General features: G+C 45.0%; 1 protein-coding gene across 1 annotated transcript in view; it reads right to left on the bottom strand.

Moving 5' to 3' along the window:
- Nucleotides 1-8314: 8314 nt before the first annotated feature.
- The window catches only part of LOC149308418 (potassium/sodium hyperpolarization-activated cyclic nucleotide-gated channel 2-like), a 65458-nt gene continuing 57806 nt past the window's right edge, over nt 8315-15966 (bottom strand). Inside the window, exon 8 of the mRNA XM_089535774.1 lies at nt 8315-15287. Within this exon, the coding sequence (XP_089391900.1) occupies nt 14206-15287 (1082 nt within the window). The 3' untranslated portion in view covers nt 8315-14205. The remainder of the gene's footprint in view (nt 15288-15966) is intronic.

Below are 15966 nucleotides of genomic sequence, written 5' to 3'. Positions count from 1 at the left end.
GAAGCAGAACAAAACATTTTCAGCCTCCTCTTTACACAAAGGTGTTTAGGCCAGGAGAAGGTCTGATGAGGTTTAAGAACACACAACCAGAACATTTAGATGCTCTGTGTGTGCAAGAAGAATGTTCTCCCTTTGTAAGGGGAAATCTGTGGGCCAGACTAATTCTTTTTCTGTGCTGCTTATGAAGGAAATGGTGTCTGGGGTGGATAGTGGGACATTCTAGTAAAGACGGAAGTGGGCATTATTAGATACAGTACTTTTAAACACTATTCTGGCTTCTAGATGGGAGCAAAGGACCAAGAGGGCTGAAGCCCACCCATCTTCCCTCAGAAAATCTTACTGAACCATTCCTTGTCAGATTCCCTTTCCCCTCCTTCTATCCTGTTTTCCCAGCAATGTGGACAAACAGAAACGACTGTTGGAGGGCTCTGCTGGGTACCTGCCTTTACCTGCCTTCTTTTTAAAAAGACACACTGGCCTGTTACAGACAGCCAAAATAAAGCTGCTTCGAGTCACAGTGGAGGTATGGTGTTTCAATGATGCATGCGTCCTAAGAGTCCAGAAGTCGCAGCAAAGCCACGCTCCAGCCCTAAGGACTGGAGCGTGGCTTTGGTGTGGCTTCTGGACTCTTAGGACGCATGCATCGTTGAAACACCATACCTCCACTGTGACTCGAAGCAGCTTTATTTTGGCTGTCTGTAACAGGCCACTGCCAGCTAAAAGTTTGTGCACTGTTTGCGCGGCTGCTCTGTCAAATGGTTTGGCAATGCTCAACAAAACCTTTGCACAAAAGGCCCCATAAGTAACTCATTCTCCAAAGGACTCCGCTGAGAGTTTGCTTTGCTTAAGAGGGCCTCTCTTAACCAGAAACACAAAGCACCATTTCGTATTGTTTCTCCTCTTTAATGAGATTAAATCGGCTTGTGTAGTTGGGAAGGGGAAAACAGGTCATGGGCATTAAAAGTGGAGGCTTTTTGTTTTTAAAGCCACGGTGAATGCTGCCTCCTGCAGGACGAGAAAGATACAGTTGCACTGCAATGGCAAAATGGCCTCTCCCCCTTAAGCATATGTTGCCTTCAAGAGGACAGAGGAGGATGTAGTAACTGGTGGGGAATTCAGCTCTTACGAATCCCTCCGCTCAATGGCTTAAACTGAAATGTGGTGGTCCCTGAGCTATTGAGTGCTGGTCCTTGGCCAGTTGCTAGGAAAGGAAGCAATGAAACCCAACGGGTGCTAATATATATACCCTGGCACATTGGGTAAAAATGATTGCTGGTCTCCCAACATCAAACATCCTGAGAAGCAACCACAGAAACAATGCTACAAATGTCCCCAAACTGTTGTGCAAAATCAACACCAAAACATCAGTGCCAGAAAACTGCAGCTCTTCAAAGGTTACCAACTGATTAGGAATGTTCTCCCCATTAGTCTAGTGATATGCTGAGGATTATACAGAAATGTGGGGAGGCTAGACTCTCGAGATCAGGGTTTGAGTCCCTGCTTAGCCATGAAGCCCACTGGGGGACCTTGGGCAAGTCACATGCTCTCAGCCAAGACCTCTGAACAAGCCTTGCCTAGATAACCCCACAGTAGGGTCTGCCACAAGGCAGAAACAACTGGAAGGCACACAACAAAAACCCTTAATGGTAGCTACTTCCTTGCCATTGGCATGTAGACGTCCAGAAGAAAGCTAGTTGACTCCAAGAGAGGCATATTTCTAAGGTGGAGCTGGCCAAACATAGTTTTCAACAGCCACAAGCCAGCTGCCACCACTGCCAAGTCCAGCATCCTGCTAAGAGCCATATCCAAGCCCCCTGGCATGTCTTCCCCACTGGATCTTAACCTACAAATCCCAAACATCTTAGGCCTCAAGTGGCCTCTTGGAGTTTTCCCTCCAAACAGTATAGCAACATCAACAACGGGAAAAAGGAGCAAACAAGATTTCATGCCTACCACATTTGCTCTGTGTTTTTAAACCTTTCTTCCTCACTTGCTCCTCTGTAGGAGGATGTGGCGCTGGAGAAGAGCATTAAGGATGCCACAGATGGCCAAAAAGACAAAGAAATGGGTTCTAGATCAAGCCTGAAATCTCCCTGGAACCCAAAATGACTAAACTGAGGCTGTCATACTTTGGTCACATCTTAGACGGCATGAATCAGAAAAGAATAATGCTAGGAAAGGTGGAGGGAAGTAGAGAGAAGGCCGCATACCTGGTGGATGGTCTCAGTCGAGGAGGGGCTCAGAGGTGTCTCCGTCACAGAGTTACTGTGTTAAACAACAACAGGGGTGGAAAGAATATTTCAAAAAACTTGGGAAATGATGGGAAAACATGCTTCTTGAGTGTCAGGAAACGGAGAGCATCCTGGACTAGTGAGAATCTTTGCAGTTCTGAAATTTATCCTGTGCAAAATCCCCATCTTTTGGGTGTGCTGGCAACAGCATTTTCAGGGAAGAGAATAAAAAAGCAAATTGCAAAATCCATTTTAAAACGTCTAAGAGAAACAAGTTAAATTGCCTACATGATTTCACCGTAGTAACATGTTAGCACTGCTACCCCACCCCCCAAATACTGACAGTGTGATGGCAAATTGGGCAGAAACTTCAACACGTTCCTACAATTTCTAAGGAAAAGGTGCTGCCCTTGGGTGCATTTTGTCCTTTTTCTCAAGGCTATCTTTTTTTTTTTAATGTGTGAACTCCAGGAACCACGTGAGGGGACTCTTTGCCTGATTTATCCAATTTATAAATATCATTTTCTACTGTAAGAGAATATTTCAGCCCAAAACTCTAAAAGATGGATGATGGATTCAATCACTCTTCATGAAAACAATCTCCTCCAGAGTTTCTCACTTTTGTTTTGGTTTGAGGTGACTTCAGTTGGCCTAGATCAGTTGTAAGTTCTGTCTTGAACCCACCTTGAATCCCATTGGGGCAGAAAGGTGGGATATAAAACCTTTGAAATAAATAGTTTGTTGTTTTGGACCTTCACATCATTTCTGACTGATCATTTCTTGCCCAGATTTGGTCACAGGAGGTTTGCCATCACAAACACCAAACCTCAAGGAGTGGGCATCAAGCAGCCCTTCAAACCATGGTAGGACTACGCACAACTCCCAGCTCCCTGGCTGGGGCTGCTGGGAACTGCAGTTGGAAAACATCCAGAAGGCCACATGATCCCTGACACTGATTTGGCCCACTTTTTAAAAGCAAACTTTAACTTCTATCAAATCAAACTAAGGTTTCTAAAAGATAAATCCTGGGAATGCAAATGACCTCCATGTATTTATAATGGCTCATTGCAAGATATGTATGTACACAGTAACACTGAATAACAATAACAACAATATACTGTTTTGGGTATATAATGTATTAAAACTAACCTTTGCAACCGTAGTTCTCCAGAAGTTTCTGATGGATTCTGAAAGCAGTAGTTAATAAAACTGTTGAAGCATCCAACATGGAGGCTGGGAAGACTGTGAGCCTTTAGGAGCATGAAACAGCGCAAGACCTAAAAGTAATAAGCCTTCTTGCTGACAACAATTCAAGTCATTTTCAACTTATGGCAACCCTAAAGGCTTCCATGGCAAGATTTGTTCAGAGAGTTTGCCTTTCCCTGAGGCTGAGAGTGTGTGACTCATCCAGTGGGTTTCCATGGCCAACTGGGGATCCGAACCCACAATCACACTCCACCATTCAAACCACTACAACACACTGGCTCTGCATGCATGCTAATATCATTTTAATCTTAGGTATATCCCCCAGTGTCCAGATGGAGGATTTATTTAAAAATGTGTTCAACCCTCCCAAACAACTGGCTCAAACTCCCATTGGCTTCAGCCAAAGGTTGGGATGATGGGAGTTGCAATGAGGCAAAATCTGGAGGGCCACATGTTGCTCGGCTCTGGTCTGAAACAAAACAGTATGGCAGTGAATATATTTGTTATTTTTGTTGTTGTATTGATACCCAACTCCATATATTCACATACACACACACAAAATGGACCAAGTTCTCTGTGGCTGAAAAAAGGCCCTTCTCCCCTTGAGACCTTAGAGTGCTAGAATATAAATGGATAACTAGTTTCACCAAGTACAAAGTATTTTCCTATACAAAGCCACCTTTTCATTAAACCCAGAAGCATCATGCCCTCCGAACACCTGACATAGAAACCATGACACACGTCTGGACAAGCAACGTCTAAGATAGCAATGTTACTCATGAGGAAGAAGAGACAAGGTATGGGAGAAGCTGCAGCATTTTGCTCTTGCCTGGGCCTACAAGGGAAGGTGCTGCCCTCTCCTCTCTTGAATCATGTGCACATTTCTGCTCTTTCAACTCACTTTGCAGCATTGAACTAAGCCACAGGACAAAAGGGGGAGGAAGAGAGAGAAACCAGGACATTTTAGAAGCAGCTGAAAAAGTGGGAAGGCAGAGAAATACTGTCCTGGCCAAATTGGGACACTCGGAGGGCACAGATGAATGGAATCTTGATATCATAACAGGCCATATACATCCCAGATGAAAGATTCAATGCCAGGCATATCCACACTTAAAAACAAGCAAAATTGGGTAGCAAGTGCCATAGGACCCTGGGGAGGAGCTACCAGTATTGAGCTAGGTAAGTGTAGGTATAATGCCACCTCTGTCACAACACCAGAGGAGGCAATGGCAAACCCCCTCTGAGCAACTCTTGCCAAGAAAATCCATGATAGGTTCCATTCTAGGGTGGCCATAAGTAGGAAATGAATGCACACAGCAGCAACAAACGTCACAACACCAGTGACAGATCTCCCCTCAACACAGATACACCCCGGGTTTTGGTCCCAACCTTCTGTGCTTCCACCAAGCTCCTATTGATCATTAAAACAGCATCTGTGCTTTTTAATTAACCAAGTACAGTGCCCCTTAACAGTGCTGCGCTTCCCTCTTCCATTTCACACACAAACGCATACATGCACACGCACTCCCTGGTGGGCTTATTGCATTTAATCGTTGGCAAACACCAGGTGCCCCTGATGGAAAGGAGGGGGCTTGTTAACAGCCATTAGTGAGCTTCTGCCATGGATTCACCGGTTTAGAAAGGCCCCAGTGCAACCCAGGTTCAATTTGGCATCAATGCTCCCCTTCTTCCATCCTATTCTGGTGTGGGTCTGGCACCCAGCCTCATCAAAACCAAATTCAGATCATGGTGGTTAGCATGTTGGGTTGGAATGGGGGAGATCCAGGTTCAAATCCCCACTGAGTCACAAAATGCACTGGCTCTGGCCTACCTTTTAGGGTTATTGTGAGCATGTTGTAGCCAAATTGGGAGAGAGCAATATATACCACCTTGAACCCCCTGGGCAAGGCAGAGGAAGATATGTAGTAAATTGTGACTAAATTGATCTATGCCATTTCACTGCTATTACCTCCTATAATTCTTCCAAGAGATTGAAGAGGACTAGTATGCATCCTTCCAACCTAAAGTTGTGAAGAGCCATATAGGATGCTTTGAGCCCACTGAAGAGAAGGCAGGATAGAAGCATAATAACACCACTAAATAATTTTGGAAAAGATCACTAAAAACAATCCCTTGTCTGAGAATAGAGAGCGTTTTCCTCCTACCTGCTGCCCCCCTCAAAGTCTTGGACTATGAAATGATGGCAGGATGATGGGAATTGTAATCCCACACATCTGGGGGGGGGCATCTGGTTATGCGAATAGGATGAAATATGGACTATGCAAAGGCAAACACAATCCAACTATTAACCACGTGAGATGCCAATTCAATTAATTGCCACAAACCCGAGAAAAACATTGAACAAACAAAGGAGTTTTCAGCATGGGGCTGAGGAAGAGCAGAAAAAGGGGGAAACAAAACAAAATTCTGGGATTAATCATAGAACAGTTTAAAAATAAGATCTTCTAATAATTATCTGTCAGTGAGATTGTAAGAAACTACAATTTCTTCCCACACCTTTCTCCCCCACATCAAGTAAACTGTCTCTGCTTTACAATTACAGCGGATTTTAAATACACTCACACACTTCAAATGAAGAATCCATGCAACCACTTAGGACAACAACTGAAACTACATGTTTCCAGGCTTGGCACAATTACAGCTGATAGAGAGCAGTAAGAAATTGACATAGGCCTGAACACTATATGGGTTAGTTTCAATTAGACTTACTGAATCAATGGTTAAATAGCAAGTCAAAGGTTAGGCAAATCTCTCTGATTTAATTAGTCCCCATTTAGGGACTAATAATAGGATTTGGTCCATAAAGTAGCTGGCAAATGTGAAACCTCTTTTATGGGATTTGTATTATTTATATTTTAAAACATCAAGTTTCTAGCCCTTATAGAATATGTAGGCAAAATCAACTCAGGCAGAGGCTGAGTAAGGTTTTTCATGGAACGTCCTCCAACAACTGGGAGAAGCAGAATCCATTATGCAACATACGGAGTAGTGAAAAGCAATGGCGCCTAATAACAGAAGGCCTACAAATTCAATTCTATGTACACATCAGTTGCCCATTTGAGGGCCTTTTCTCCCCTTTTCCCACCACCAAGTTTGGCTTTACCTTGATCCAGAAGTTAACCACATGGGATCTGAAGGAAGATGCGGCTTCTTTGTCAAGCAGACTTTCAACCTGAGCAGTGAAGGAAAAGAGAAAGGCAGGGAAAAACCACAGAGAGTCACAGTTCAGTTCTGCCATGTTTTATTACACAGGATGGGTCCAGATGAACAGGCGGACAGTTGCCCAAGGGATAGAAAGCAGCCAGTTTTGGATCACAGAAACCCTGCCCGACCCCCGCCGTTTGAACATTTGGTCGGTTTTAGCCATGGTCAGTTATCGGCTGTACATTCGACACAGATGGCACAAGTTTGGCAAAAGATGCTATTGCATGGGGCTGCTTCAAAACACACGCCACTCTGCCCTCCGCACATTTCCACAAAAGATCTCAAAAGGCCATTCGTGAAGCAGAACAAAGTCATTAGAAATCGGCCACCAGTCATTCATACCACAGTTTGGGACAGAAAACCCAAAGCCAAAATAAACATTATTATTATTAAAACAACTGACGGTCAAACTTCATACAATTCAGAGAAGTGGCTCTTCTGTGTCCGGGGAATATCTGAGGGGCAATATTTTCCCCTGCAGACCAGAAAGAAACACAAAAGAAGGAACTGGACATGACGCAAGGTGTTCAGAAGATGAATGGAGAGGTTCCAGTTTGGAGAAAAATTTGGGGAGGGGACGAGATGAACGCAAGATATGTAGCAAGATTCACAAGCTAGTCCCTGGAGAAATTCAAGATATGCGGTACAATCCTAAGAAATGTTGACTTGGAAACAAGGTTCACTGTTTCCAATGGCATTTATGCTCTAGTCAGTGTGCTTAGAATCACAGCCACATTCAAATGGCAGACGCACAGTGTGCATTTTAGGAACATTGGCTGTACTTCCCGTGTGTGTGTGTGTGTGTGTGTGTGTGTGTGTGTGTGTGTGTAAATTCTCCTTCATTCTAATAGAAATCACCTATATTTAACCTCCTTTGCCCATGATGACTGTAAGCTCCTTTTGAGTGGAGACCTTCCTACTAGGTCTGTCTGTTCACTGCCATGAACAAACAGATGCACAAGCGGCTCCGTATTTTTAATGGTATTAAAACCATGGTTTCTTGCTTTGAAGAATCTCTCATCATCTTTAAATGATGCTCCAGCCCCCAACTCCATCCACAGTTAAGACTGGAAGAAGCTTTTTGACATGCCAAAATGCATCCTATGAGCCTGATTTCCAAGAAACACCAGGAAGAAGTGGTACGAACCAGAGAAATGGCAGTAAGAGGGACGCAATGTTCAACCATCTCCACTGTCCTTCAATTTTGTTCCTACCACTCTGCCCTCAACCCATTTTTCACCTTGAGAGGTGACAAATGCACATCCTTGATGGTTTCATTACATGCTTTCAGGGTATTGGTTCAGTATTTTGGACCTCTTGGCCTTATTTGAGGGGCAGGCTCATAGGATGACAATGTTTGTGGCTTCCTTCAGGCAAAACATGGCAAAGCAGCCCTGCTGCAAGGGGAACGGGTGCCCTGGATGTCTCAACCCACCAAAATGGTGCCATTCCAAGCTTTAACATGTAATGACCCTAGTTCTATCTGACCTGAGGCTAAATACACTGTGCCTCCACTGACACCCATTTCAATGCACTCTTATGAACATGGAAAATATATATAGAGAGACATACCCTGTTCAGAAGGGAAAAGAAGGCTTTCTTTCAGTCCCACTATCATCCCAGGACAGGGGAGAGAGAGAGAGAGAGAGAGAGAGAGAGAGAGAGAGAGAGAGAGAGAGACAGCCTTCGCTCTGCTCATGGTCAGAGGAACTGTCTCCACACACCACATGCAGGTTCAAAGGCACTCCAAATTATTCTTTTCCTCCCACTATCTATAGATGACCAGAACTTTGTCCACTGGATGTCTATAAAGGGAGGTCATGGCTCTCTTCTTAGCTTATGGGGGTCCCTTTCTCACTACACAAAGGCCCCACATCTTGTGGGATCCTGGGATTTGCAGTTTAGCGGGCTGTTTGTAATTCTCAACCAGAGAGAGTTCTAGTGCCTCATCAAACAACAAACCTCAAAACTCCACAGGATTTTAGTCTGGCAGCTGAAGTGGAATCATAACTGTATGATTTTATTGTGTGAAAGGGCCGCTGATGTCAATCCAAACCTACCCTCCCTGTCTTGTCAATTTCTAGTTACAACAGCAGCAAGCAGCAAGTGTTCTTAAAAATAAATCTCTGCATTTGTTTGCCACTGAACACATCCACACAAGGAGCATTTCTCAAACACGCACATATACACACTCCAGACCAAAACTCCAGCATCCTAAGTCACACAAAAGCACACATCTTCACGCAGACTACTGGCAAATTAGGACAGCAAATACCTGTCCATGTTTCCTGGAAACAGCCAGGAAAACAAGAGATGGCCAAAAGCTAGAAAATAGTGCAAAAGGCAAAGCTGCCACCCATTCACACTGCTCTTTCCAAAAACACACAATCTGGACTTTGTTTCTGCTCAGCCCCTAAATGAGACCGGAAATATAGTACTAATTCTTATTCTGAGCTGGCTACATGATTTCCATTTCTAAATAATCAAGTTGAAAAGGGGTCTTAAGGAACATCTACTCTGACCACTTCAGGAATCCACCTCTAGGGTACTCCTCCATGGTGGGCATCCAAGCTCTGTGCAACCTTGTGTATTGTTTGGGGGGAGTTTGAGGCCAGAATAAACACATACACAATCATATACATTAGTAATTCGCCTTGCATAAGTAGAAATACTGATGTTATCTGTTCAGCTTCCTAAGATCAAGTTTCTAGAGCTCGTAGTGTCTGATCACCCGCTCCCCCAAGACAGCAGTATTAGTCTGTTTCAGCATATGAGGAAAAGACAGGGGGATGGAAGGATGGCTCTAACAGCACCTTTGAGACTGATATAGTTCAGCAGCAGCTTGCATGGACTCCAGTCCCCTTCATCACAAGCCTGGAAAAAGAAATGCAAGTGTTTCCTGTCTTTGTTTCAAAGGCTCAGAGACCAGAGCAAGAGAAGAATGGGGCCAAGATTCGTCCTATGACAAAACACAGTATCAGGATCTCTGTTTCTCCACTGTTTCCAGAGATTCGGTGCCTTCCCAGCTCGCCCAAGTCTGCCCTTGTAAACAAGCTGACAAGAACCTTTCCAAATCTTGTCCAAACCACCCATTTTCTACCTATAAAGATGCACACCTCAAGACTATACACACCTGAGTTTCAAAGGAATGTATTTTGGACCCATCTGTCAAAGCTGCACATTTATTGCAAGCGAATGGAGTAGAAGTGGAAGCACGAAAACTCAAAATCTTAACCTACATACCCCTATTTCCCCTTGTAGAATTGTAAATGCATTCTGAATGCATTCTGATGGTGAAAAGGATAAGCAAGCCAGCAGATCCCCAGTGAAGGACTTGGAAGCCAGGGTGGCTTTCTTGAAAAAGTGCATTGGGCCAGGATCTGGAGGGTCAGGATTTAGAGTGGGGAGCGAAGCCATCATGCTCCACTCCCCACTTGCATATCTTTGGGGTAAGAGAATGTTAAATGATGGCATTTGTGGAAGGAGGAGTGCATACCAACCTCTAGACAAGAGATGCAACCCTCTGGATGATGTTCGACTGCACTTCCAAGTGGTATAGTCAAGGGTTAAGAATGCTGGGAGCTACAGTTCAACATTTGAAAAGCTAAATGATTCCCAACTCCTACTCAAGATCCAGTCCTCCAGATGCTGATGTGCCACTGCTCTTCTCACCCCAGCCTGACTAGAGATTATGGGAACTGGAATCCAACAACACTCAGAAACTACAGGTCACCCAACGCTGCTCAAGAGAGAAATACCAGAGTTAGCCCAGTGGCACAACTTGCCCTCTCTTCTCCCCAAGTCTATGCCACCTCGGTGCACCAGCAGCGCCATTTCATGGCACCTGCAAAAAACAACAACAACCCCAAATACATACATACACACAGCCTCAAAGAGGCAGGCCCAAAAAGCAAGGGGCAAAACATGGACACATGCACCCAAAACGCCTCACACAGGCAGACACTAAAAGGCTCGGAGAGTAAAGGGCAAAAACAAGGCAATGGCAAAGCTGGGCTTCTGCTGGGACCAGGAATATTTTGCCACGGCAAGTGGAATTCTCCCAGGATCTGGTTCTATATAGAGTTTGTTTTTTCTTTCTCTCTACTTGAGTTGTGAAGGAAGAAGGATGGAGGGAGGCTGGTGGGTGGGAATGACTCAACCGCACATGCTTGCGCCTTCCTATTCTAGCACAACACCAAGCCCTTTTCCTTCCAACGCCCTCGCGCAAGTCATGAGAGAAAAGTCACAATGCGGCGCAATAGTTAGAGAGTCAAGTATTGGAGAGACCCCAGTTCAAAACTCTACTTAGCCATGAAGCTTCCTGGGTTAGCCAAGTCTGGTCAACATTAACCAAATCTGTTTAAACACCATCTGGAGGTCCACAGGTTCCCACTCTGTCTATATTCTGAAATACAGGCATGGGATGACTTGCAGTATCTACAAGTTTTGCTCAAACTCTATGGAAATCCATCAACAGGTGTCTTCAACAAAATGGCAGCTGGTACTGGCAAAGCCAGTACATATTGTATCCCACTAGCTGCACCAATTGCATCTTCAGCTCTCTAAAAACTTACCATTAGGGTAACCAAAATGCATCACCCACTCGCAGGACAGAACTACTGAATTATTCTGAGGCTCAAGTTTAGACAAATACAAAAAAATCCTAGGGAGCTGAGATAACCAAAGTGTATTGGAAAAGAATAAAGTTTCCAGGGAAAGGGCAAAGCTGGCCGAATGCCTGAAAACATATGCTGCACGCTGCCATATTTTGTTGCGAGTCCCAATTATACCGGTACAAATGTACACCTGAGTTAAAACACAATAGAAATTTTAACAACCTATTTGGTGGGAGAGTTTGATTGCCATAGCTATAAAAAACTAATAGTCAGAAACACTTGCCTGGTCTACAGTGAATTATTCCGAGTTTGATATACCAGCAAAAGCCCTGAACTGGAGATTTTGGTTAACTTGTGTCTGCTATCTCTGCCCAATTCCTTTCGTTATCCTCTGTGAGGTTAATCTGGAACATTTTCTTTTCTTACAGGAGAACTCTAGCAGAGATACCTTTGCGTGAAACAAAATGGCGCCCTAACCAAACAATTGTCCTCCATGCCGATTTGTAGGCATCATTTGCAGCCTAATATGTCAGAGAGTCTTCTTGGTATATTTAGGGTTTCTATATAAAGGACAGTGAAAATACTCCAAACCAAATTCTTTTAAAGCTGGAGAGGAAAGGGAGGAAGATTTTACAATGCTATCCATCTCTCTATTGCTTTTTCTCTTTGGGAATTTACTCTTCCACACATAATACCAGTGGAAACAGTTAGAATGACACTTCAGGATGTTTTCAGTTTTGGCCACTGCTTCTGCTTCCAAAAGGGAAAAAAGAGCCTTTCAAAAGATTCCTGCCTATTCTTCAGCACAGCTGCTGATGCAAAAGTAAACTTGTTTTATCCAATAAATAACCCAATGATCCTATAACAAAGATCAGGGCTTGGAAGGAAATACATTCATTTCCCTTTGTAATAAGGGCACAATGAAATTACATTTCAAAAGTAATGGAACAATTACTAACAACAGCCACTTAGTGACGTTAACAAGTCATATTTGTTACCTTTAACAAATATTTTAAAGGGCATTTTGATAGAAATGTTTGCAGTCGGATGCTTTTCTCTTTCAATTCTTTTTTTTCCCTATAGTTTCTCTGTAGTAACTGATATTTCAGAGAAAGACTGCCTCTGAACACTGGTGATAACCTCACCAACAATACTCACAAAATACTCTACAGGGAAGAATAAGCAAATTGCAAATTTGAAGGAGAAGGGAAGGAAGAGTTAATATTTTACCAGGGCTAAATCTTTATTCTTTCCCCACCTAGCTTTGATCGAAGTCTTAGGATTACTGGTCAAAACTTTAAGGGTCCCCAGGGACCATGCAGTGCATGAAGGAATACGCAGCTAAAACATTTCTGAAAGATGTCAATCCAACTTCTGTTTAAAGACCTCCAAAAAAGGCGCACCCACTAACCTCCTCACAGTCTGTTCCAGTGCTCAACAATGCTTACAGTAAAGAAATTCTTGCTAATATTTAGGTGGATTTTTCTCTCCTCCCCCAAATAATATGCATCCATTGGTTTGTATTCTAGTCTACCTGACATCCCCTCAAGACGCTTATTTCAATGATAAAGAGTCTAGAACCTTGGTTGGCTCCTATAAAGCTCAATCTAAAACTTGGAATGGATTTGCTGCCCCACTGACACGGAAGGTGCTGACAACAAAAGTTACTAAGATGAGCCAAAGAAGAGACCTTTTCTTGCAACCTATCTTCCGCTCCCCCTTCTCCTCAATCAGGTTTATGTTTTAGCTTAAAGCTCTTAACTACCAATAACTAAAATCTTAGGAAAGCCTTTTGCAAGCCTTTTGCTTTGTCAAAAGATTGGAGGAAATGTTTTAGGCATGAGACAGACAAAGGACAACAAGCAGCACTGTGGATGGAAATGCCCTCCCTGAATTTATCTCCACCTAAGTAAGAAGAACCATCATCACAACTTGTGGCAGAGAATTCTATAAGATAGCATTGGGTTTTGCAGAAGAAGGCACCAGAGAGGAAAAGGAAGGAAGGAAGGAAGGAAGGAAGGAAGGAAGGAAGGAAAGAAGGAAGGAAGGCCAATGGAAGGCAAAAATACAACTAGTTCTTCACTGAAGACCACTGGGATAGAAGCAGTTTCCCTCAACTCACTCCCCCAAAATATGCCACCCCATGGGTGGAGAAGGGGTCATGAAAAGACAGGATTCTTAAGTTTTCAGTGGGGAAAAAGGAGGAGGATTTCCTTTTTTCCGAGGGAAAATGAGGTTGAAAAGGCGGAAGGAAAACTCTACCTTCTGAACATAACAATCCCAAATCCTTTCCCACAGATCCCCCTCCCCAAATTCCCTTCCTTCCAGGCTCAGCAGAGAGCACGGATGTATAAGGCGCTGCACACATGGTTTACCTCATATATATATCTATATTATTATTATTATTTCTCTTTCAATATGTATATATATATATATGTATATTATTTTACACACATTGGATTAAACTGCGCGATAAACTAGATTATGGCTTTCTGTGGTACGGTCACAGCGGGGTGAGAGGTGGGATGGAGATGACCGCAGGAGACGGGAGCCAAACTTTGGTCAGGAGCTACAACAGGACAGGCGAGTCTCCCTACCTCACCCGGGCAGGTGGTATGAGGACCAATCTGTCTTGTGGCTAAAAAACACCCCTCCATTGAACACTGACCTCCCCCATATCCATGGACACTATCTTTACTTCCACCTTCTCTTCACTTCCAAAGCTCCTCGGGACCCCACTCTTGTGTTCCCGGTTTTGCAGAGCGAGCAATGGTCAGCATGAGAGAAAAGGCGCCATGATGCATTTCTGTGGCACGGCCCCACTGCCAGCTCTTTCTGCTGTATAGTGGGGCGGCGGAAAGTGGGGCAATGCCCACTACTATTTCCCCATACCATCTTTTCCACCTCCCCACCACTAACGTTGAAGGTCACAAGTTGGAAGGTAGCTTTGATTTTGTTGGGTCCGTGTCAGGGGTGCTAACTATGGAATCCTTGCGGGCACTCCCCGAGTCCTGTTGGAGGCCTGCAGTGGGGGGGCTAGCGATCGCCCCCGCTGGCCCTGGGTACCCTGCGGTGGCTGACATCTGGTGGGGTAGTCCCGCGCGGGAAGGTGGTGGGGCAGCTGCCCGTGGCACGGCTTGAGGCATGCTGCCGGAACTCTGCGTCGAGGTGGCAGGTGAGGCGGGCGACACACCCCCAGGCCCTGCTGCCGCCGGGATGGAAGTGGTAGAGTCGTGAGCTGAGGACGGGGGGCTCTGGCTCATGGTCTGAGAGACGCCATGCGGGAGGGAGGGTTGGGAGGCCGAGAGCGGCCGGCTCTCCTGGCTCAGGCTGCTGGTGTGAAGGGCCTGTGTGCTCTTGTGGGCTGCCAGGCGCTGCGGGGAGCTGGGGGGCTTCTGCTGAGTCAGCGAGAGCTGGGAACCCGACTGACCCTTGGCGCCCTCATAGGGGAACGTCCGGCTGGTGTGGGGGCTCTGGGAAGGCGGACTGGTTACGGAGGATGAGGAAGGCAGGGGGCCAGCGGAGGAGACTGGTGGAGGGGTCGGCTGTTGCAGTGGCTGCTGTGGGGCAACATTTTGCTGTTGCGGTTGCACATTTTGTGACTGTAGTTGCAAGATACTCTGCTGTTGTTGTTGTTGCAAGTTCAGCTGCTGCTGTTGTTGACGATGTTGCTGGAGCAAAGCCGGGGAAATGGCAAAGGGCCCAGCGATGCCTCCCTGGTACTGCAGTCGGCGGGCCATCCGGGGCGAGCCCAGGCCCATTGGGCCGACCAGGGGACTGGCCATTTGTGGGCAGAAACTCATGGCCACTGCCTGCTGGAGAGTGGCAATGGCCGAGGTCACCTGCGGCTGAGGAGGGGCATAAATAGCATGTTGCTGCAACTCGGCCTGCTGCACCATCTCTCGGTCGTACTTGACAATCTCCTGGATGATTTCGTTCTCCTGGTTGTTGAAGACACCTGAGTTGAGGTCGTGCTGGACTTTGTGCAGCAGGATGGAGTTTTTCTTACCTTCAGGGAATGCAAGGGTGGGTGGGAACAGAAAGCAGAAGGGAGGCAATGTCAGTTGTAGCACAAATCTACTTTGCTGCTAACCTTACATAGCCCTGGAAATGGCCATAATTTATGCAAGCTGCATAGTCATTCATATCTATCTACCTTATCTATCTCTGTACATGTGTGTATGGATAAGTGATTGATAACACCTATTTATATGAATAATAAACCAGACATTTCAGATTCTGTGCTCTTTCATGATATTATAATTGAAGACGTTAAAAGCCAAAACATCTTTTATCAACTATTTTATTAAATCCATGATCATTTTTACAAGTTGACTATATCCTTCTGTGACCCCAGTTCTACCTGTCTATGGTGCTTTTCAATTGCTTTATTTGCCTAGACATATATCCCACTTTATGGACAAGGTTCTGTTGCTTCCTTGCTCTCTTGTAAAGCACTCTGACTTTATCAGGTGGGAAATATGGGCTTGGGGGACACATTTGGCTTTTGTCCTCCTCCCTAGAAGTTGGCTGACCCCTCCCCAAAACATTTTGGTTAAAAATAGTATCTTGGGGTGCACTTTCCCCCATAAATGCTATTTATGGAGGGAGGGAAAGAAGGAAAAGAAGAGATGTGGGAAAAGAAAAAGAGGAGGAAGAGGCAACAGCGGTGGTGGAGAGTGGGGGAA

This window comes from Sceloporus occidentalis, unplaced genomic scaffold (assembly GCF_023333645.1).
Source record: "Sceloporus occidentalis isolate IW3139 unplaced genomic scaffold, rSceOcc1.0.p SCAF_8, whole genome shotgun sequence".
Classification (NCBI taxonomy): domain Eukaryota; kingdom Metazoa; phylum Chordata; class Lepidosauria; order Squamata; family Phrynosomatidae; genus Sceloporus; species Sceloporus occidentalis.
Note: the sequence above shows the minus strand (reverse complement) of the source record. Positions and strands in the feature narration are given on the sequence as shown.